Genomic DNA, 25,262 nt, shown 5'->3' on the forward strand with positions numbered 1-25,262 from the left:
TATTTTCCTACCTGGTTTGTTTTCAAGCAAAACTGCACCATTTAGTAGATTTGATAGAAACCTTGCTATTTGGACACTGTATATAGTATGAATACAGGAAAGATCACTATATTTATTTGTGTTTCCTTGCCTTCTGTGACTTTATTTTACAGAATGTATTTGATTCTGATCTAGTTATACTTAGGCTGGCCTCCTCACATGGACTTTCACAAGTTAATTATATTTTAGATTTATGTTACAATACAGTAAAATGAATTTCTAATTCTTCTATGATTATTTTACTCCCATGATAAATCCCATATGGTTGTTTAATTTACTGAGAAAACACTGAATGCTGGAAAACCAATTTACGCCACTGCTGGTTCTTGCTGCTTATGAGCTGTGTCACTCTGAGCAAGTTGCTGGCTTTTCTGAGTTCTATGCCTTTATTTAGAGTACTTGGCTGGTACCATTTGTTCTGGGCCCACACCCTGGGATCATTTCATCCCTCTTTTTTTTCCCCTTCCATAAAATGAAGGCATTAGATCAAGTTACCTCCCATTTCCAAAATTCTGTTCTTCTACACAAGTCTTTATTTAGATGTCTTTTTAAGGAACTATTTAAAAACTTCTTATGCATATTCTAGTCTTTAAAAAAATAAACTTAGCATTTTAAAATGCCCTATTGAGATCATTAGACCCTTGGTGAAGATGGCAGATCCATGAAACTAAATGAGACTTCAGCACTAGCCTTTAGTGCTGATTTGCAGTTCATAGGTAGTGGATAAGTCATTGATGGACAGATATGCTTCATGGCTTAGATTTTGTTTTTCATTTTTTTTTTTTAACTAAATAATGAAACTAAGAAGACATTGTAAAAGGCTGGTTTTTTGTTTGTTTGCTTGTTTTGTTTTTTAAGGTTGCAGTTCTCTTTGTTGGTCAAGTTACGGACAATATCCAGCTCAAGCTGCGTATAGAGGAGCCCCCAGCACCTCTCTGATGGGGTGTATCCTGAAGTTGGCTTCCCAGATGCCTCTTGAGAACACTGCAGTTCAGCAGATGGTTTTTATGTTTCTTTCAAACCTGGCCTTATCTCATGACTGTAAAGGAGTAATTCAGAAAGTGAGTACTTAATCTCTCCTTCATAACTTTTTTTTTTTAAGATTTATTTATTTATCTTAGACAGTGGGTGTGAGAATTAGAGGAGGGGCAGGAGAGCAAGAGACTCTCAAGCAGACTCCGTGCTGAGTGCAGAGCCTGATGCTGGGCTGCATCTCAGGACCCTGAGATCATGCCATGAGCCAAAATCAAGAGTCAGACTCTTAACCCACTGAGCCACCCAGGAGTCACCTTTATAGCTTGAAAAAAAAAAAAAAAAAAAGTAAAATAATACTTCTAATGGAGAACATGTGTAAAAAATCTAGAACTTAATTTCTAAAAATTAAATTATTATGATTTCAAGGCATTGTATTTTAAAAGATTGTAAAAGGATTAAGAAGTTCACTTTGTTTAAAGCCAGTTGATAGATAACACATGAAAAGTGACAAGCTAGAGAATGATCATTCCATTTCCTTTTCGTTTATCTTCTTAGCTTTTGGATTATATTTTATCTTCCTCAAAAATGAGGGATTTAGAAAGACAGCTGTCTTACATTTATTTGAGATCATAAAAGTAATGTATTAGTCTTTATGTAGACCAAATTGAACAGTAACCATTTCCATTCAATTTGCATTGTCAAAACGGTGTGTGAAATCACAGCTGCCTCTCCCCACTTAGGCCTAACTTCTTCTTCTTTTTTGTTTTTTTTTTTTTAAGATTTTATTTATTTATTTGAGACAGTGGGGGGCGGGCAGAGGAAGAAGGAAAAACAGACTCCCTGCTGAGCAGGGAGCCTGACTGGGGCTGGATCCCAGAATCCTGGGATCATGACCTGAGCCAAAGTCAGATGCTTAACCCACTGAGCTGCCCGGGTGCCCTGAGACGTAACTTCTTTATGACATAAGAGGCAATGTTATCAGTCCTCTGGAACTCCAGTGCCAAAACTTGACTTCCTATCACTGATTTTAATCTAGAGTAGTTTACAAAGGATTGAATGAGTTAAATTCTAATACACATGTTCAGTGAGATTATATTTAGATATGTATGAACATAATCCATAATTTGGAAGATCCTTTAAGATGTAAATATGATCGCATTATCTGTTGTTTACTAGTACCTAGTACTTTGAGTGTTTCTGTTTCTCTTATATGGAGGCCAAGACAAATTATGAAAGTTGACAGTATTCATAAGAATTCAGTCTCCTTTTCCTCTATTGTGTCAGCTTCCCACCCACCCTACAAAACCCCACATCGATTGCAGTCTCTAGGTAAGAAACAGTCTTTTCAGTGGTGTGTTGGAGCTAAGTCAGGCTAGCTATGAGTGTCATTGCTGATTTTTAGGAATTTTGTGACCTAGTTGACATCACGGTGCCACCTTGAAATCAACCATGGTGGGAGTACTCACACTGTATACATTGGCAAAAGGTGCAAATCAGAGGTCCATTACTCCCAGCAGAATTGGCTGTTTATTTACTGGCATAGGATTGGAGTTCTGAAGTTCTACTGAACCGTCCTTGGAGGTGTGTGAGAGCACAGACTGGGGGTAGTGCTTCCTGCCCCTTCCCTGTAGAGCACATGGGTGAAGTAGAATGGGAACTCCCAGATGAGTGCTAATCCCAGGTCTGACATGTGACTTTGAGCTGGAGGCCTTCTCTCCTTAAGCTTCATTTGTAAATTTCCCAGGTTGAACAACATAATCTTGAAGGTGTCTTCCACTCTCAGTCTGTGGTTCTGGTACTGTGTGTTCATGCATATTTTGATGTATATTTCACTGGACTCTGTTTCAGGTACAGCTAGCTCAGTCAAGTTGTTTTTACTCTGCTCTAATTAGGCAACCCCTGAGCTTCCCCTGCTGCTTTGTCCTAATGAGCCCTGGTCACTACAGTTGGACCTCTCCATTACTCATCCCTGAGCATTAGAAACTGTAGCCAGTACAAAGGTCTTGTTTCTCTCTACCATGTCCAGTATAGGAAATCATCTACAAACATCTTTAGCTCCAGCAAAAAGAAGGAATGCCCATAGCTTATTTATAATTGAAGGCACTGCCATGTATTTTATCACTAGCGTCAGCCCAAATCTCCAGTATCATGGCAGGATCTAGCTGAGTGGGAGAGGCACGGGACAAAGCTAGAAAGCATTAATTTGGACGGAACGATGAGAAGTAGATGTTAGTAATGGCAAGGACAGTGCAAACTGAGCATGTAGTTTTATAGTTTGCTTGTTGCTTGGGTTATATTGCTAATATTTCTATAGCTCATTTCATTCTTGTATTTTATTTTTTAAGTTCTTATTTAAATTCCAGTTAGTTAACATATACAAGTTAATATTAGTTTCAGGTGTATAAGATTGTGAGTTAGCACTTCCATATCATTTCATTTTTAGACTTAGAGTCGTTTCACATAAAAGTGTTAAATTTACCTTACAGATTCAAACCAACATCTTGATTTAGATGCAAGGAACCCAGGAAATAGGCCATAATAGATTACTAAGTAGGAAAGAGAGGAGAGAGAATCTGGACAGTTATGAAAGTTAAGTGATCACATTTCTATCTAACTGAAATGTTTGATATTCGTCTGTAAGTGTACTAGAATGGCATGTAGCCACGAGAAGTCATCTGCGAAGTTAAGCAGCTCGGGTAAAGTGAATATAAGATGTACACATAGATTGTGTTATTTTTAAGAACGCTTGTAGCTATAAAGATTCAGATCTTTTCAGTCGTACTAGCGTTGTTAACTGGTATCCAAGACTGATTTGGGTTTTGTTTCTTTTTCCTCCCCATAGGATAGCTTTTAATGAGGAGCAAAATTGCCAGAAGGCAGACAGAAAGAGAAAACTCAGGAGGCCTGAAATAATCCCCAAACTGAACTATCCACCCAAAAATAATTAAGAGTTGACTATATGTAGTTACTTTATCCATCATCAGGAAAGAATTAGTAAGAATTAAAATTGGAGCATGATTTTGTTCTTCTGAACTTTTTCACTTATACCTGGAAACAATATAGATGGAGTATTTGGAGGGTAGTTGTTAGGAGAAAGGATGAATTAAGGTTGCAGAAAAGAAGAGCAGAATGCTAGTTAATTGGTCTCCAAGGGACAAGGAAAATAATGAAAAGATTCAAGAAGAAAATAATATTCTCTCTATTTTCCCACAGAGTAACTTCTTACAGAACTTTCTATCTCTAACATTGCCAAAAGGAGGAAATAAACATCTCAGTAATCTGACCATTCTTTGGTTGAAGTTACTCCTGAATATATCATTTGGAGAAGACGGGCAACAAATGATCCTGAGGCTGGATGGCTGTCTAGACTTACTTACAGAGATGAGCAAATATAAGCATAAGAGCAGCCCTTATATACCTCTTCTTATCTTTCATAATATTTGCTTCAGTCCTGCCAATAAGCCCAAGATCCTGGCTAATGGTGAGTATACACCACACAGTATACACCACACACGTACACACACATCCACCTGTACATGTGGTCATTCCTAGAGTATTCCATTCAGATAAAAACCTAAAATTGTTTTATAAATAATTTGTCAGGTATTTATTAAATACCACTGTGTTCAAGGCACTGTTGGAAGCAGAGGCTGTTGGAATGAATTAGGTGGATCCTCTCCTCAGAGATGAACCAGATGTGGCTCCAGCCCTCCAGGGACCAGGAACCTTCTCAGGGTTCACAGATCTTGCCCCTGGTGGCTGCACAGGATCCAGGAGGTAGCAGGGAGGAGGAGCATGGCGGCGGTGCTGTGTGGCCTCACCCCGACTTCTCCTGTCTCTCTCCCCTTGCTCCTCTAGGTCTCTGAGCAGCTGCTGTGTCAATGAAGCCTTTCCAGACCAACCTGTCAGCATGAAAGTCCCCACATCCCCTTCCTGCCCCCTCTACTTCCTTCTCACTCACCAATCCATCTGCCTGTTTTATTTTTCTCCATATTGTTACCACCAGTTGAGATACTGTATGTTTTTGGCATGTATCTGTTTATTCCGAGTCTGTGCACACTAGGACATTAGCTCTTACAAGGTCAAGAGGTTTTCATCTCTTTTCTTCATGTTTATCTGTAGCGTCTGGAATTGTGCCTATCACTAGTGAGCATCCCATGAGTATTTGGTGACTGGGAGAGAGCTCCTAAGCAGGCAGGAGAATTCAGAACCCAAGACCACATGGTGAAATTAGCCTTACAGAGACGTCATTCTCTGAGATATAGGACAGATGGAGGTGAGGATTCGGAAAAATTTTGAAGCAGAAGGAGAGAAATGGAAAGCTCTGTTTTTGCAACCATGTGCCGTTTCTGTGAGGAGACTGTGAATTTTATAGGGAGCAAGTTTTATTATAAGGTTACATTGCATTGTTTTTTATTGGAGGGAAAAAAAAAAGAGGTGGGATCTAGACCTCCATACACCTGGTGTTGGATGCTCACTCCAGTATCACCTGAGACAGCTTCCCCGGGTCCAGTTTCTTCGTCTGTAAAATAATCCCTTCCTTTCTTGGTTTTGGTAGACATCAGTTTATAAACACACATGAAATGCCTAGTACCACTTATGGTATGTGGTAGATGCTGCAGATAGATTAATTCTGTTTTCCTTTCATGTTCTTTACTTAATCTTTTCTTAGAGGTGTTTTTCTATGGCACATGGAGTTTTCTAAGTGAGTGACAATGATTCTGCATATGTCCTGCTATGTATGCAGTGGTGATTCTCTTTTCCTGGTAATTATGGAATTGTTGGAAATACTGGGAAAGATTTTAGAAGCTCAGTCAGCTTTTAACTTAGCAAAATGAACAGTGGATCTGAGCTCTGCTTTTCTATAGCTCCTCTACTGACGCTGTGCCAGCTGCCATGGGGTAGAGTGAGGATAATGATAGGCCCTGCCTTATAGGGCAATGAGATAGCATATGTGAGGTATCTGTTCCCAGACCTGCTATCACCTATTAGTTACTCATCTTTCTCAGAAGAAGTTTTTTCTTTGAGGACTACTCACTGCAACTTTATTATTGAGAGAGTTAGAGAAAGAATGGGCTTTAGGGAATGCAATGAAAAGTCTACGTTTTCCCTCTGGATTTATTTTTAGTGTTTCTTTGTAATAGCAGTGCTCTCTCTTCTTCCTGAGCTTAAAGCAGTTGGACAAATTTTTGGTAAAAAAGAGCTTTCTCAGCCCCAGAGACATGCGATTAGGGGCCATCAAGGCAGGATAAGAGGCAGCAACTGGGCAGTTTTTGTATGAACCTTTGAAGCACGTCATAGGCACTGCCCTCCCATTTTCACTTGGGGTCCAGAGGGAGGGCTTAGCAGAGTCAGCTAGTTTAAAATCTACCAGGTAAGACTGCAAAACTGATCATTAGTGCCCAAACCTCTGGTTTTGATGGTCAGAGATGGGGTGGGTTGTGGGGTTTGACCTTACTGTTAGGAATAGAGCTAGAGTATTCCTGGTAATGTAATGTCAGGCAAGGTCTTCTCTGAGAACAACAAAAATATGCTAAAAAATATAAATTTATTTATATTATTATTTATATTATTTATGCTATAAATATATCAGAAATCACCTTTAAAAAAAAAAAAAACAAAGAACTGAGAAAATAGTGGGAAACTCCCAGGCCCAATTGTGACTGGAAGTTCATGCCTAGAGAAACACAAAATATGTATATGAAATATGTATTTTTTGTTTCAAGGACATTTGCCAACATTGTACACTTGGCTTTTGTTTAGACATGCTGAGGAGTCAGGAAACAACAGTCAGGAGTGTCCAAGATGGGGAGTTTATAGGCCATGTTGTCTGTATTTATAGGGAACTCCAAAGAACTAGCCTTAGGAGAAGGATGAATCAAAATTATATTGGTTCCCCAACCCTTATTCAGGTGATTATAAAGAAAAGAAAAACAAATGTGAGGAATGGGCACCACCTACTGCCCCTCACAGCACTGTAGCCCAGAGATGTATGGCCCAAGTGACTTATGACCTTGGTTTGAGCAGAACCTCGATTGACAGTGCCCCTGGGTGCTTAGCAGAGCCAGGCTGCCCCTGATGGGTAGAGGACAAGTGCATACTAAGCCTCAGAGAACCTTCACGATTTTTCAAAAGTATTAATGTATTGTTAAATGTGACCAAGCTCATCAGGAAGGAAACATGGCAACATGAGTAAGAACCAGCAGGGGGAAATACATCAACTTATCTGCCCAGGCTTAGATATTAGAATTATAAAAAACAGATTTAAAGATAAATTTAATATACCATATTTAGATAAGTAAGTGACAAGCTTGGAAATGTTTGCAGGAGACAGGAAAGTGAAAAATTGAAAGATTTAAAATAACCAAACAAATTCTATAAATATATAGGTACCAAACATGGGAGAACTTTGCTGAACTCTTGTATCTCTAGACAGTCTGTATTTGCAGTTCAATCATGATTTGACAGATGAAATTACATCCCCGTCAGCTCTTTTTCCCAATAAATTTATTGTCATTAAATCTAATTTGTTAAATCTAATACTGTTAAAACTAGTTCTCACCTTTATGCAAAATGTAGTCGTAAAACAAACCTCTTTCAGCTTTACCATTAATTCAGCTCTGGTTTGTAGCATTTGTTGATTTTCATGGTGTAAATTACTCTTAGGATAGCTGATTTCAGGCTAGCAATATGATATTCCTAAATTTGTAACTAAATCAATTCTATTAAGAAGAAAGGTAATAAGTATTTAAAACTCATCATTTCCTACTTACTAGTTACATTTTACTGTTACCCATTCTCTTGAGGTTATATATATGTGGGGGGGGGGTGTGTTTATTTTATACCTATAATTTAAACTTAAAAATGTTTAATGTGCCTTTTTTGTATGCATGTTATATTTCACAATGAAATGTATTTTTTTTAAATTCGTTGCATCATTGGGGACACCACATTAATTGATCTGTATATGTACTTTATTAAATATGCTTAAGAAATAGTAACTGGTAGAAGGAGTTATTATAAACTTACTTAGAATATGGGTTTTATGTTCTCATATATATAAAAACATCACTTGATGATACTCAGGGATACAAAGGAAACTACCCTCTCATTTCATGATGTACCCTAAGAGTACCAGGTGCCACCTATAACTTCACATAGTGAATTTCATCAGATAAGTCTTGGTATGGACTAGTTATGGCACAGGGAAAGCAAGGGAGGCTAGGAAATACAGAGAAGGTGGTAAGGAGTAGGGCCCAGTTGGCAGGGAAGTTCAGAACCCATATGTACCTTCTACACTTGTCCCTCACTATACAGAAGATACTTTGTGGAGCAGCTTTTTTTCTTCTCTATAAAAGATGTAAAATTCCTTAAGATTTCTTTGACAACTAAGTAGAATTACCTAAACAGCATTTTTGTTGCTTTAATTATGGACTCTTTCATAAACTAGTATTAATTGAGCCCCTAAAATAAATTGGCCTGATGGTTGGAATATTCACCAGTGAGTAGACACACACTTTGCCCTCAACTGGGTTACAGTTTATTTAGATGCATCCACAGTAGAGTGGAGAGTGGTTATTCAGAGTTCCCAATAACAACCCTTCAGAATGCTACATGTTTTTAAACATACATTTTAGAGGAAAAATGATTTGATGCAATTTAATGGTATATAAAAATAAGTAATAAGATAGGTTCATATGTTGGTCTGAAATACCCTGACAGTTTCCTTAGGACTGGACTTCTCTGCATCTTCACTTAAAATGAGTAGGCTGCTGCAGGTAATTTATAAGTCTTGATTTCATACTCTGGCTAGCTTTGCAAAAAGGGGACGTACCTTGAGTGTTGAATATGCCTTTAAATCACTTTTTCCTCTGACGTATATACATACACAGAAACATTTCTCTAAAATGTTTACTCCTTTTTTAAAGGGCTTAACTAATTTCATATTTCTTGATTACTGTTTTATATAGTAACCCATGCAGTTGATGTTCTTTTAATAGTCTTTATAATTTATCATAAGAACAAATCTGTTTGCCTGCACACCAAAATGTGAGCTATAATTGAACAGCTCATTTATACAACTCTTTGTATAATTATTTACTTCTGCACTATCGTTGTTTAAATGAATGTGCCTTTGTTGAATTAGGGCCAAAAAAATTATACTGCCACAGCTTTCCTGAGTATTCTATGCTTGTCATGAAAATAATTTGTTTTGAGGTTGTCCTCCCACACATGCTATACAAGATTGTTTTTGCCATAGTCTACTGATACCAACTTTGTATGTATTCTGATAGGGAGAAGGGAGTATCTGATTAGCCCAAGAACAGAATACATTGTAATATCTGGGACTGAACTTTTTTTTCTAATGTGTTTATTATTAGAAAAAGTCATTAGTGTGCTAGCTGCCTGTCTGGAAAGCGAGAATCAAAACGTTCAGAGGATTGGAGCAGCTGCACTTTGGGCTCTGATTCACAATTATCAAAAGGTCAGTTTTTAAAGTTGTTGTTATAGCCGGGGGCAAACACCAAGCCTCTGAGAATGTAGCCAGGGACGACAGAAGAGTATCAGCAAGAGAAAAAACAACAACAACAACAAAAAAAACCATGAACTCAAAGACCTTGTTGCCTTATGCATTTATACAATTAGTGAGCCATCAGTAGAAATACTTTTCATTTAATTAACAGGATCTCTCATTTCAGAAGTGTGTCTCTTTTGGGCGAATTTTCCCTGTTGATATAAATTGATTTGACATTGGTTTAATGTTTGTATAGATTGTTTCTGCTAAAAGATGTATTAAGGAAAAATGCATCCTGAAATAAAACCAGATAGTGAGGTTTTATCCAGCTGTGTGATTCCTCTTTCTCTAGTGTGCGCCATTTCTGAGTTTTGAGAAACCTTGGTTCTTGTAAGGCTGCAGCCCAGGGCCAGTCCCAAGGGGACGATTGACAGGTGCGGACGTGCACTTGCTCTCTCTGACCTTTAGGCTTTTCTTTCTTTGCAGACACCTCATTCCTGAGAGAAATGCCCTTGTGTACCTAGCAATTAAATAGTGACCCAAATGTTAGACACTATTAGGATAGACACCATCCCTGAATGCCGAAAAAAATACCGAATACTCTCGGCATTTTGTCCCTTGTCTGTGCGGCTTATTCTCTCTGCTAGCTGGCGACAGTGCACACGAGGAAAGAGTCAGTGCTGTCACTTTCACCTCGTATCCCTAGGGCTTAGCACAGGATTTGACACTTTGCAGCCACTTAGTGAATATTTATTAACCAATTGTACGTTTGATATAATTCATCTGAAATTGGGGGTTTGAGAGAATATTAAATATTGAAACCAAGACTGAGTCTTCCTTTAAGGCTTGAGTTTGGGGAGAAGGGGTAAAGGGAAGGGCAGAGAAAGAAATGAGTTGGAGAGGGAAGGATGTCGGCGACAGTTCAGTGGGGTGCACTCATAGATAGTTCCCAGGCTCCATTATTGTACTTTATAAATGTTGTGCTTAGTGCTGTGGTCAGCAGTGGCAGCATTAGTATCGTAGTATCCTGAGCCTTAGCATATGGGAATAAATCTAATTAATGGATTGTTTTATGTTACCTGCAGGCAAAAATGACTTTGAAAAACCCATCCATAAAAAGAAGAGTGGATGAAGCATATTCCTTAGCAAAGAAAAGTAAGTTTTATTATGAAAGAGATTATAGTTCAACTTGGAAGCTGTTAAGTGAATTCTCTGATTAATGAATTGTTTGGATAGTTCACAGCAAGATGACAGTTTTCTACGCTGATGTTTGAGGAGCATTTTTATCGAAGCATTATAAAATGTACTGATACCGGTCCATGCTTTTCATTATGTCATCTATTTAAATAATAAATTGTTTTGATAGATGAAGGCTTGAGATACAATTTCTTAAAACATGTCTTTGATCTTTCTCCAATTCATTTTCCTTTTCTTTCACTAAACTTCCTTTGCCAGTGGCTATACCACCGTGCTATAATGTGTTCTGAGGTGATAAGAACTGGGCCCAATTAGAATTGACCTTGAACAGAAAACTTTGATCTAACATCAGGGAGTTGAATTATAGTCCTCCGAGAATAGATCCCATTGCCCCTCTATCCTCTCAGCCCTGTGATGTGATCGTGATACAAGGCAGGGTTTTCTTTGACAGTTCGTTTTTCATTTTAAGTGAAACCGGTTTTCAATGAGCATTATTCTTTGAACATTTTTTATGCTAAGGCACTGTATTGTGTCTTTCTTGAACTGTACTAAGTCTGTTGGTTATTAGTTTGTGCTTTCCTGGTCTGATTCTTTATAAGTGGTTTGTGGATTTTTTGGTTTGTTTCTCACTGTGACCATGAGTTTCTAGAGGTTGTGAATAATTGAGTTATGTTAGAATTTATGCATTAGGAGAGATGGTTTAATACATGAAAAGAGCAAGGCATTCTTTTGGGGTTGTAGGTAACAGCTGCCATTATGGAGATGTATTGTTTTTTGTTTATACTTTTTGATTAAATTACAAATAAAAAGTAAGTATGAATTCTGTTCTTAAGTGCAACATGAAATTTAGTAAACTTATTCTTCCATACTCTTATTTTTCTCTCTCAGCTTTCTCAAACTCAGAAGAAACCCCTCTAAATGCCTATTACTTGAAATGTCTTGAAAATCTCGTTCAGCTTCTTAACTCTTCCTGAGCAATGTGAGATTCTCCTCCCTGAAACTGATGGCTGCCAGACAGGTGAGCCAAGCTTGAAGCAAACTCTGTGTAGCAACCGTTACCTGGAGACATGCTAAATTTCTGCAAGGTGTTGTGACCTTCCTGCCTGATGAGACATAAAACTGGTGACATCTCTTCTCTATCCCTTTGTACCAACTCTTTAAAGAGAGAGCAGCTGACAAGAAGATGATGGACAAAAGGCGTAGAAAGTTTTGGGAACACAAACATTTTTACATTTTTCTATGCAATTTGCTTTGTAAAAATAATATTTAACAGTTATTTAATAAAATATTTTTAGATACTGAAAATCGACTAATAATTCCTGCTTACAGACTTTTATCAGTCTCATGAATGTAAATTGTAGTAATTGGAAGAAGACAGGATGTTCTCATTTCCTTCTTTTCCTTAATTTTTTTAGATGGAATTTGGCTCTTGTCTCAGTACAAATCCTATTTCTCAAACCTTCATATTGCCCAAAACATACATATTGGTAAAGACATATTTGTTTGTAAATGTCCCTAATTTTGTCAGTAGCTTCTTTATGCAATTTTTAGTGATATTAAGTCATTTCTATATGATTTATAAACCTGTTACACTTTATTACTTTTGCCTTTTCTTTTTCACCTATATTTTTAGTATTTTCACCTTTTAACTTCTGAAATGTAATAAAGAAGAATTAGAGTTTATGATCAGGTAGGCCTGGGTTCAAATTCTAGCTCAGCCTAAAACATCACCAAGAATAAGACTTATAAACAATCTAGCAGAAAGAAGTTGTGTCAAGTACTCATGATGTAACTCTTAGCAAACATTAGTTTTAAACTGAGAACTTATACCAATATCATTCAAGTACTGATCACCTTCAGCAGTTTTCCCAACACTTTTGAAAGTAAGAAAATTCTGTGTAAGAGAAGAAAAATGCATCACTGTACACACTCATTATTTACACACATACACCTGTACACGCTTATTTACACACACACCTGTACATGCTCATTATTTAGGGAAAATTTTTCTAGTCAAATTAATAGGTTAATTAAAAAATGACATTTTTAAAGTGCTTTAGCAAATTGCTATCATCACTAAAACAAGCCAGGTAATTTTATTTACGCTAGAGGCATGAGGACAGAACAAATGTTAAATATTGAAATAGAAGCACATAAATCTGTGGTGTCTGAAAATTATTGATTAGAGGTCTTAACGATGGATCTAGGAAGCTCAGGAGTTTCTGGGCCACCTAAGTTAATTCAAAGAAATGGACATGCCAATACTCTGAAAAATTTACCAATTCTGAGAGCAGGAATCAGGAATTATTTCTACCTTTTTTCTTCGTTTCTTATATTCTGTACCATTTTCTTGGTATTATCATATAAACTCTCACTGATGAGTAATGACATGGATTTCTTTGTAACTTCCACTTAAAAGAGCTCTCTATATATCACAGGCACTATTCTCAGAATGTTTATTATTTAGTCTGTCTTTCTCTAAAATACTGTTATCCCTGTGTTAGAGGTGAATAAATGGAGGCTGAGTGTGGTCTGTGGCTGCTTACCTGTCTGTGCTATGCTGCCTCCTTTTTTTCCTTCATTGGAATTCCTGTCTTTGTATTTAGATCTTATATATAACTACCATTTTTCCTATAAAAATCAAATCTCTCCAGGGAAATGATAATTTCTTTTATGGTTCATTGATTCATTAATTGACGTATCAGGGTTATCTTTGCCTCATATCTTTGAAACCAGAAAGAGTTGTAATTGATTCCTTTCCCTAGAAGTTCCAGGTAATACTATGGGGGGAATTATAATGCAGTATCTTGAGCTACTCCAGGGATGTTACCTGCTGAAGCCCAGAAGGACTACCACTCCTGGAAGAAGAACAGAGGTCATGGCCTCAGGAGCAGCTGCACTGTCATCTGTTGGCGTCCAAGGACCTAGTCCTTTGACGGCAGCCCTTCCTATCTGTGTCTCTTCAGATTATGTCCAGCCAACCAATGAGGAAACTGGTAAGTAGGAGATTTCTGAGGTCACCAGCCCACTATTTCAGCTTTGACACTAACGTAGGACCAGCATCAAAATCCCCTAGGATGTTTGTTGATATACAGATTCCTGGACCCACTGAAAGGGAGTCTTAGGCCTATGTCCAGGAGAATTATTAGTGAGTTCCCCAAGTGATCTCTGCACTCACCACAATTTGAGAACCAATGATTAATCAATCTCTTGATTTTACAGAAAACTGCCTAGAACATGAAAATGATTTAACATCACTCAACTACTTATGAAATCTGACTTAAATCTGGGTGTCTTGAATGTTAGTCAAGTGACTAGTCAATGGTAGCTACACATTCCTAGTTTAGGCAGAGATTCAGAACATAGTTGTAGGGGACTAGTTCATGCCTAGTGGTCTCCAAATTTCCCATCCCCTGGCCTTTTTGGTTGTTTGGTTAGTATTGCCTGTGTGCTATGAATGTGCACAAAGCCTTACCATTTTAAACAGAATGTGCAGACATTGATAGAGAGGCTTCAGAATTTAAGACCTTGAGCAGTTTACAGGAGGAGGCAGCCTTTGGTTTCAAAAACAGAGGAAAAAGTAGAATACTTAGACCTACCTGGAACCTTTTTCTCCTCTTCCTAAAATCACTTTCTAATATGAATAGCTGGGTGTATTTTTCTTTGGTGCTCTGTAAAGAATGGAGTGAAAATGACAATTTGCCTTTTTAAATGAAGGTCATCAATTTTCCTTTGTAGTATTAAACATACTCAGCATCTGTAGTTACCTTACATCATTAGTCTTTGTGGCTGCATCTTGCCTACCCCCATTTCCTGAGATCCACTTCTTGACTCAAGGTGTTCCACAAATTTGGCAGATTGATGGATAGGAATATGAATGATTAGCATCCCTGCTCTTGCCATAGCCAGGTATGCCTATGGTTCTCTTGGGGAATGAGAGAGCATAACGGAGTGGTTAAAGGGTGTTGGGCTCTGGAGCCATAGGCACCTGCACAGCAGTGGCAACCCAGGGGCAGCCTTGAGGCCATTTCTTGAGCTGTAACTGGGATAAGGATACCTGCCATGTAAAGTTGGGGAGAGATTGGAGTGCCCAGCAAGTACCTAGTACATAGTTGATTATCCCTTGGATGTCATCAGTGATGAATTATTCTTACATAGTTCTCAAAAATGTATCTCTCCCTCATTAAAACATTAAATCCTTTGTGTCCTTGCAGCGCTTCTATGTGGTGAGGAGGATAGGCTGGGAAGTGAGTTATGTTGTCACAGCTAAGGTTTCAACATTCCAAAAGGATTGTATTCACCGTCCTGAGGTCCTGAGCTCACGGACACTCACCAAGTCATCGTGGAGAGCTTAAATCTTGCAAAGCACTGTGTGGGTGTGTGAAATGCAGCTGGGTGAATGTGGTACATTTTATTCTGCTTGTCAGATTTTCTGGATTGACTGTGAGTTGCTGAAATATTGCTCTTCCCCAACCTGACTTGAAAAATACAGGAAATATAAACTTAGCATCCAAAAGAAAACCTTAGCTTAAAGAGTCCATGTGTTTGGGGATAGCCCTTTTCGTCTGTCTGCCTGTTGTTGACTTGTGATTCAGTCAGTCAAAGGGATTAGATAATTAAATGCTATTGTTTCTGTGAATGGGCAACTTAGAGTTTATTCTTCCTAAGTTAAAAAATGTTTCTCTTGGGAAATTACTTATAAAATTCAAATAGTCAGCTGGGACTGACTCAGAGTATGCTGGACCTCAAGGCTCAGGATGAAGACTATGCCAAAACCCCAGGATTCTGAGATTTGGCAGCAAGACATGACGAGCTCAGCGTGATCCTGTTTTAAATCTTCCCAACAATGTTCATCTTTGCATTTCATTTGCTTCTTCTGCATTTGAGAAATCTGCTTCAGAAAAAAAAAAAAAAAAAGGTCTTTTAAAATAATGTCTCACAAAAGATCCACAAGGTAACATTCAATAAATTTATCTTTAATTAATTTGGCATGAAAACCAAGAGAAAAATACATGTTTTAATGTAATCTTCAAGGAATGAATTCTTTCATGCAAGCGATTCTCCTTTTTCAATAATGTCTTTCCCCCTGTGGTTTCACCTCTTCCAATGACTGCCTTTGGAGTGTCTGTGTCCCATTTGGTTCATCTGGGCAGCAATACTCAGCATTCTGGTAGCAAGCAGATTGCTTGCAGTTCTGGACAAGTTCTGAAAACATGATTTCCTCAGATATTCTATTAGAACATTCTTCCCTAGCTTGCCACGGAGAGAGATGATAAAAAGTCAGATTATAAAATGGAGAACTACTTTTAATCATTTCTGATGAAACTCATAAAGATTGGATTGCAAAGAATCAGTTTATGGATATGGTACCTGGTTTACAGTTTATATCTGTTAAGGAAGGCCGGGATTGCACAAAGTAAAAAATCTAAAATAATAATGACTTCAGGGATGCCTGGGGGGTGCAACCAGTTAAGTGGCTGAATCTTGGTTTCAGCTCAGGTCGTGATCTCAGGGTCATGAGATGGGGCCCCTGCATTGGCTATGTGCCCAGTACTGAGTCTGCTTGCTTCTCTCCCCCTCTCTCTGCCCCTCCTCCCCCACATGCAGTCTCTCTCTAAATAAATAAATTAAAAAAAAAAAATAATGGCTTTAGCAAAAGAGGATTTTCTTTCTCTTTTTCCTGTTATGTTGGTTTTTTCCCCACATGTAGGCAGCCCCCCCGGGGGCCATTCCTTGGCTGACAGTGTCCTCAGCGACTCAAGCACATATCCTTCTGCTCTCCTGACTTGGTAGTATGCTTCCTTCAGCAAGTTACCTCATGAATGTCAGGAAAAGGACAGAAAAAGATGTCTCCAGCTGAGCACTCCAACAACTTGCCCTCACATCATCTTGGACAGAGCACAATCACATTCGTGGTCACTCCCAGCTGCAAGAGTGGTGAAGGAGCGTAGTCCTTGAGCCAGGCTCACTGCCATATCTAGTGACTCAGGCCTCTGCTGGTCAGGACGGAATGAGGGGCTTGGTTAGGCGACCACCACTCCACAGGCCAATGTTCTGGTTAATTTAAGAGAAAAATGTGATAGAATGAGAGGTAAAAATATTAGCATCCCAAATAAAAAATTAGATTAGATGCTGGTTGAATTTATTAAATCTGCATTTAGACTTTGTGATTAATTCTAGTTGCATTTAGAACCAGAAATACTAATGTCAGAGAACAAAGTAAGATAACTTTCCAGTGTGAAGCCAGATGTCCTGTGTAGAGTTTATTCCCCTGACATGGATAGCCTTAGCTATCCAATTTTAGTTTCTAGAAATGCAGCAAGAACTAACACACTTATAAACAGTCTAAACCCCAGCCTCTTCCTGTTTGTTTGTTTGTTTTTACTTTCTTACCCAGGAATTCTAATGGATTTTTACTACTTTATCTAATTATTACTATCGACTTTTCTTTTTTTTCCCTGCAGTTACGTCACCACACCAGATTCAGTAGCCCTTTGTAAGGTACCACTTGTTAGCAATTTTTTGCAAAACATTTTATTTTGTTCTTAAAGAAATAAAAATTTTTCACCTCACTCTGTCATTACTATTTAACCAAGTTCTGTAATTTCATTAATAAGTCTGAGTGGTTCATATTGCTTAGGAACAAGTACAGCTGGATCTAGGTCACCATGAGAGTTGCTTAATGGAAGCCAGAGGCCTGTGCTGGAGGGGTCCACTGGCCCCTGAGCACATGGGCTCCACTGTCGCTGCTGCACTTATCGGGAGAATGGAGGGAATTGTTAAGTCTTAGCAAATCTGTGGGGGCCAATTAAGAGTTTCCGTTACACTATAAGCTTATAAGATTTCTTGGAACTTAGCACTTCCTCTTGTTTCTTTACTGGTTAATTCTTGCCTGGCCCTATGTTCAGAAAAAGAGTGCCGGAGGTTAAAGGTTATGGGTACTTTCTCGACCTCCATCAGGAGCCTCCACCCACCCTCACATTTCCATTTCTGCTTTATTAAAAGGTCAAGATCAAATGTTACCTCTCCCTCTAAGCTGCATCAGATTCCCTACCTGGGAGGAAATTCTTTAGTTTTTGATTTTCCACACCTGTTTTAGTTTAGGTTTTTGGTTTTTTTTTTTTTTTTTTTAAAGCTTTTATATCACTTATTTTTTTTCTCCTTGTATTCTGATTTGCATACAGTCCCCACCATCTGCTTAGATATGGTTTCTAGATTGAGCTTTAATTTTAATTTTCTGCCTCTCACAATATCTTGCACAAAGGAGATGCACAATTTATATTTATTTGAATGAATGAATGAATGAATGTGGAAAATATTAGTAAAAGCTGTAGAATTTCACAGTGTAAATTAAGGTAAAAATTCTGTTGACTGTCAAAATATGCATGTTTCTTTTATGAGAATAGATTAAGTTCTAAATATAAAGAGTGAAAGAAAAAACACTGTTTATGAATATTGTAACCTTAGGATATTTTTTAGTCCAGTAGAGAAAAAAAACTCCAATATTTTATATATACTTAAAAATATAACCAGCACCAACATGAAACAAAGACACCAAACTTTCAAGATCCGTTGGTTCCTAGGAATCTTACTTGGGATATTCTTTTTTGGGCGCTAGATTATAGATTTCAGCTTTTTGAAGATAGAACCGTGAATTCTGAGGATTATATAAGCTGCAGCTCCAGCAGTGTGGAAGAACCAGAAGAAGCCAGTTTGTATCACCCATGCTGTGTGAGAAGCACAAATCAACAGGTAACCTGTCAGCTTCCTTCCACTTCTTGTTTCTTATAGCCCACATTTGGCAGCAGCAGGCACTGAAGACTCCGACTTCAACTGAGATAAACATGACACTGCTTTGCACAGAAAGAGCACAGGGGGCAATGGAAAAGCCTGAAAGGAAACTTTTAATAGTTTGACTTAATGAAAATTGGGGAAAATGGTTATTCTTCTGGCACAATTGCAGTAGGGAGTGAAGCCTATAATTGCATCACTTTCAATCTCTTATGCATATTTCTTAATCTGCAGTTGATAATGGACAGCTCCATCTGCAGGGTGAGGGCACCAGAGCTCCTGTGTGGTGATTTTGAGTTTTGACCCAAATGGGGATGCTTTAAGTGTACAGAGTCTGAATCAAAACTGGTAGATCCCATATGTATAGCATTTGCTCTGTATGATTTAAAGATTTGAAATTGTTAAGAATGTGGGGGCTGAGACTAACCAACATGCTAAACTGTCAGGGCTGCTGATCCTCCTCCCAGATTCACTCCTAGGAGGAAAGAGAGAGTGGTGAGAGAGCCCTGGTTTCATGGGTTGCTGGAACCGTTGTGTGTCATCCTGGGTGTACTTCCAGTCAGTAGCAGGAGGCAGCTCAGCAAGGCTTGTGCAGATCTTGGGGATTTGCTCTCCTTTCTCCCATCTGTTGCCTTGGGAAAAACAGTTCCTTTCCTTGCCTGTTCAGATTTCTGACCCTGGTGTGCTCACTTGCAGACTCCAGGCAGCCACACAGAATCCCTGTATTCATGAGGGGCTGAGAAAATAGGTGGAGTGCACTGATCCCCCAGTCAGGTCCTTCTGCTTGCTGCCACTTCAGACCCCTATGCCAAGGCACTACAGTCTTAAAAGTGTCTCTTCCTAATGCTGTGTCTCACTCATGAGGGCTTGTTTTTGCAGTGAGGAGTATGTGACTACAATCATTTGTTGTCCTGGACTCTCTACCACTCCTTACTACAAAATTTAATAATATAAAAGGAAAAGAAAAAAAAAAAAAAGTACCCAAAAGAAATGGTGACATAGTACCCCAAGCTGGAAACAAACCTGAATGGCCAACATAAGAGAATAGGTTTTAAAAATTGTGGTTTAGGGGCACCTGAGTGGCAAGGGTCTGACTCTTGGTTTTAGCTCAGGCCATGATCTCAGGGTAATGAGACCAGGCCCCACATTGGACCCCACGCTCAGCACAGAATTGGCTTGAGACCCTCTCTCTCCCTTTCCCAGTACCCCTCCCCTCTTTGCGGTCTCTCTAAAATGAATGAATAAATTTTTAAAAATTGTGGTTTATTTAGGAAATGAAATATTGCTAAGCAATAAAAAAATAACAAAATGCCAATAAGCATATCATGAATTAATGTCAAAAATACTAAATTGGGAAAAGAAGCCTGATGCAAAGAGAAAACATACTGGATGATTCTACTTATGTGAAGTTCAATACCAGGCAAAACTCATTTCTCATTGACAAATTCATAATGTTAATCTTTTAGAATGAATGTGTTGACTGGCTAGTATATCTTGATCTAGGTTATGGTGACAGGTGTATGCATATGTAAAAAATCTTAAAAATTATACATGTTACTATATATTATACGTAAATAAGACATGTTAAGTTTAGATAATATCAATATGAGGAAGAACAAAGGATATAAAATGATATATTGTTATTAGAGTGGGGAATATGGATGAATATGGATACTTTTTTTGGGGGTAAGAAAGGATGAAAAAGGAAAAGGCAGACAAACTGAAAGAAGAAATTAAAATGACAGAAATGATCAATAAAAGTAAATGAACTAAACTCAGAAGTGAAGGATAAACTTGAAAGATTGAATTTCAAAAATTTAATATATGTAGTTTAAAAGGTTTAAATGAGAGGATGAAAAAATGAATATAATCAAAATAAAATGGATTAAAGTAGAATAAAATTGACTTTAAGAAAAAAAATTTAGGGCTGAGAAAGGTCACCATAATGACAAAATTAAACTCCTCAAGATGTGGCAATTTTAAACATACATACGTCTTGTAAAATACCTTCAAAATGTATGAAGCCCAAAGTGACGGAAATACAAGGATAAATTGATAAAACTGACATCACAGAAGTAGTTTTCAAGACATGCTCTTGATTTTTGATAGGTTAAACAGTCAACAATTCAAAAAAAGATATAGAAAATCTGAATAACAAGTACCTTAATCTAATGAATATATACAGAATTCTCCAATCAAGAATTAAAGAAAACACATTTCCCCCCTCAATTCACGTGAAGCATTTACAGTTGATCCAAGTATTAGGCAACAAGGAAAGCCTTAAATTTCAAGGATCAGTCCATATATATAGACCAAGAACTCTTACCACTATGTAATTAAGTTAAAATTTAATAACAGAAATGTAAGTATCTTTGCACATTTGGAAGTTAAAAGAGACTTCTAAAAAACCCACAAGTTAAAGTGGGAACCACAATGGAAATTTACTGAATGATAATGAAAACTCTATACCAAAAGACCTGTGGGATGCAGCAAAAGTGAAAGTTCTCTCGCTTTTTTTTATCCTTGAGAGAAATTTTTCACTTTAAATCTGTCCCAAAGAAGAAGGCTTCAAATAATGAGTCAAATGTCTATTTTTTATAAAGTTAAAAATATAATGACAGAATAAACCTAAATCAAGTTGAAGAGAAAATAAAAAACAAGAGAAGTCAATGAAATAGAATCAAACGTATTATAATAACAGAACATCAAAAAAACAAAAAACAAAACAAAACAAACAAACAAAAAAACAAATCTCTGCCAAAACTGACCAACTGAAAAAGCAAAAGGACACAAATGCTATAGTGAATGTAAAGGGGGACATAAATAGAAATGAAGTAGAAATTAAAGATATACTACTAGACTATTAAGAACAATTCTAGACTAGCAAATTTGAAAGCATAAATGAAATGGGCAATTCTTGGACTAATATAATTTATTATAATTGATCTCAAAAGTAATAAACTTCAATAGTCTTGTAGCAATTAAAGAAACTGAAGTACTGATTATAATCTTCCCACAAAGAAAACACAAGGCAGTTGGTTTTATAAGGCAAGTTCTCACAAACATTCCCAGGGCAACCCCAATTTTATTCAAACTCTTGTAATTATGTCAAAAGAGGGAAAAATGCCAACCAGTTCACTCTATGAGACAAGTATAACCATGGTACCAAAAACAAACCAAGACAGTATGAGAATGGAAAAGTATAGATCCATTTCTCTCCTGAATGTAGACAAAAGTTCTAAATGATGTTATAAACAAATCAGTGTATTAAAAAAAATCTATATTAGTAGGTATAGAAAAAGTACTTAAAGTATTCTATTATAATTAGTGATAAAATCTCTTGGTGAATTAGAAGTAGAAGGTAATTCCTTAACCAGTAAGGAACATGTTAAAAAAAAAAAAAGAAAGCAGCGCTATCATTCTAAATGGAAAAACAGTAGAAGTATATATTCCCTTACAATTAAGGAATGCCACAAGGAAGCCTGCTATTACCACTTCTATATCAGTTTTATTAAAGATCATGTGTAGTGCAATAAGATACGAAAAATATCCTAAATCATAGAGATTAGAAAGGAGAAATAAAAGTATCATTATTTGCAGCATTTAGTAAGGTGGCTGGATTCAAAATCAGTTGCATTTCTTTACAAGCAAGTAAAAACATGTAAAGAGAAGATCTAAAAAAAAAAAAAAAGAGAAGATCTAGTTGACAATAGTAATGAAGAATATAGTATACTGAGCAGTAAATTTACCTAAAAACAATCTCCACAGGGAAAATTAAAAATGTTTAAGTCATATATTTTTTTAAAGATTTTATTTATTTATTCATGAGAGACACAGAGGCACAGAGACACAGGCAGAGGGAGAAGCAGACTCCATGCAGGGAGCCTGATGTGGGACTCCATCCCGGGACTCCCGGATCACAACCTGAGCCGAAGGCAGATGCTTAATCACTGAGCCACCGAGGCATTCCATAAGAATGTCTTTAAAAGGAGACAAGGAGACACATGTGGCAAATTATATTTTCCAAAGACAGCCACAGCAGTATTTCCTATTTTTTTTTTTTTTTCTTAAAAAGTGACTTTGATATTTTTCCCCGAGGGATGTTGGTCTCTGATTCTTTGGTAGAAGTAATACATTGTAACTTCCAAGATTAGCATCAATTCTTTTCAAATTGATGGACAAATTTAATAAACAATTCCAGTCAAATTTCAACAAGGTAATTCTGGTAGAATTTGATGAAGTTACTCTGAAGTCTCTATGAAAGAATAAATATCTGTATTAGCCAGGACATTTTTGAAGAGGAATACCAGGAAGAGAGGATTTTTCTTAATGAACTCTATCAGAACTTTAAAATGAAATTATGGTAATTAAAACTGTCTGATAGAGGCTTAGAGATAAAGCAAAGCATATCTATGGAAGTTTGATATATGACTAAGGTGGCACAAGTCATAATAGAGAAGGGTGGGACAGTTTGATTAATAGTGTTAAAAGAAAGTTATCCATATGGGAAAAAATAAAGTTGGATTCCTTCTTCACAACATATGTAGAAATAAGTTCCAAATTATTAGAGACTGATATACCAAAGACAAAATGTTAACACTCTTAGTAGAAGATATTGCTGTGTCTTAAACCTTGGACTAGGAAAGATTTCTTCAACAAGATTTTAAAAAAAGCATTGAATATAATAAGATTAATAAATTTTAGTATATAAAAAATAAGACATTTGTAAACTAAGCACCATAAAGAAATTGAAAAGATAAGTTATAAATTAGGAGGAAATATTTGCATCATATGATATTGATAATGGATTAATATTAGTAGTATATATAGAGAGAGCTTTTACAAATCAATAAGTAAAACAACCCTTTGGAAAAATAGGCAAGATTCATGAGCAGCCATTTCAAAGAAAAGGAAACTCATATGGCCAATACACATATAAAAATGTTTTCAACATCATTTTCATTTAGGGAAATAGAAATCAAGACTGGAGTCAGAGTTGGCAAAGATTAAAAAGTCTGACAAAAACAAATGTTGGAGAAGATATCCACCCGAGTATCCTATACATTGTTGGGGGAGTGTAAATAGTCACAATCATTTTGCAAAAACAATTTGGCATTGCTCCCTAGAGTCGAATATTAACAAAAACCTAGCAGCTTTACGCCTAAGTATGTCCCCAAGAAATACTCTTGAATATGAACATCAAGGGATACATGAAAATTGTTAATAGCAGTGTTTGCATGAATAAAAACCTGGGAGCCTTCCAGTGCCAATCAATGGGACAGTCAATGAACAAGCAGTTTTTAAAATTCCATTTACACAATGGAATATTCTGCAGCAGTGGAAGTGAATAAACAATAATATCCAGCAATCTGGATGGATCTAAATAGTAGATTTTTTTTTAATTGTAAAAAAGCACATGAGATCAATCCTCCTAACAAATTTTCAAGTATAAAATACCGTTTTGTGGAATATAAGTACAATTTTGTACAGCAGATCCTTGGAGCTATTTCATCTTCAAACTTCATACCCATTAAACAGCGATTCCCCATTTCCCTTTTTCCTGAGCCCCTGGCAGCCACCATTCCACTTTCTGACTCTACGTGTTTAAGTGTTTGTTCTATGACTGGCTTATTTTACTCTCAATAATGCCCTCAAGCTCATCCATGTTGTTTCATGCTGCAGGATTTCTTTTCTTTTTAAGACTGAATAATACTCCATTGTGTGGGGGATTAATATATTTATATATGTTACGATAAACATAACATATGCACACATTGTCTTTATCCATTCATCCATCAATGAACATTTAGTTGGTTTCCATATCTGGGCTATGTATAATAATGCTGCAGTGCAGATATCTCTTCAAGATAGTGGTTTTATTTTTGGATATATATCTGGAAGTGGAATTGTGGGATCATATGGTAGTTCTATTCTTAATTTTTTTGAGAACCTCCGTAGTATTTTCCACTGTGGCTGTACCAGTTTATCACCAGTAATATACCAGGGCCCTCTTTTCTCTCCAACCTCACCAGCACTTGCTATCACTTGTCTTTTTGGTAATAGCCATTCTGTGAGGTATGAGGTGATCTCATTGTGGTTTTCATTTGCATTTTCCTGGTAATGACTGATGTTGAGCACATTTTCATGCGTTGCCTGTCTGTCTTCTTTAGGAAAATATCTACTCATGTCCTTTGCTTAGTTTTTTTTTTTTTTTTTTTTAAGATTTTATTTATTTATTCAAGAGAGACACAGAGAGAGGCAGAGACACAGACAGAGGGAGAAGCAGGCTTCATGCAGGGAGCCCGATGCGGGGCTTGATCCCAGAACTCCAGGGTCACACCCTGGGCCAAAGGCAGGCGCCAAACCACTGAGCCACCCAAGGATCCCCCTCTGCTTAGTTTTTAATTCGAATTTTTTTTTGCTATTGAGTTGTGTGAGTTCCTTGGATGTCCTGGAAATAGACAGGTATATGTTTGCAAATATTTTCTCCTACTAGGTAAGGTGTGTTTTCATCTTGTTCATTATTTATTTTGCTGCGCAGAAGCTTTTTACTGTGATGTAGTCATGGTCACTTATTGAAATTTGCTTTTGTTACTTGTGCTTGTGGCATCATTTCCAAAAAATTGCCAGGACCAAAGTCAAGGAGTTTTTTCCCTATGTTTTCTTCTAGGAGCTTTATGGTTTCAGGTCTTACATTGAAGTCCTTAATTCATTTTGAGTTAATTTTTGTGAGCAGTATAAAGAA

The 25,262-nt window shown here is 37.1% G+C and overlaps 1 protein-coding gene across 1 annotated transcript in view; it reads left to right on the forward strand.

The window, feature by feature from the left end:
* RTTN (rotatin) overlaps positions 1-12,323 on the forward strand; it is a 142,896-nt gene extending 130,573 nt beyond the window's left edge. The window contains 5 exon segments of the mRNA XM_038525811.1: positions 898-1,100; positions 4,228-4,495; positions 9,396-9,499; positions 10,615-10,684; positions 11,615-12,323. Coding sequence (XP_038381739.1) covers positions 898-1,100; positions 4,228-4,495; positions 9,396-9,499; positions 10,615-10,684; positions 11,615-11,700 — 731 coding nt within the window. The 3' untranslated portion in view covers positions 11,701-12,323.
* Positions 12,324-25,262: the final 12,939 nt, after the last annotated feature.

The sequence above is a fragment of the Canis lupus genome, chromosome 1 (assembly GCF_011100685.1).
Source record: "Canis lupus familiaris isolate Mischka breed German Shepherd chromosome 1, alternate assembly UU_Cfam_GSD_1.0, whole genome shotgun sequence".
Lineage (NCBI taxonomy): Eukaryota > Metazoa > Chordata > Mammalia > Carnivora > Canidae > Canis > Canis lupus.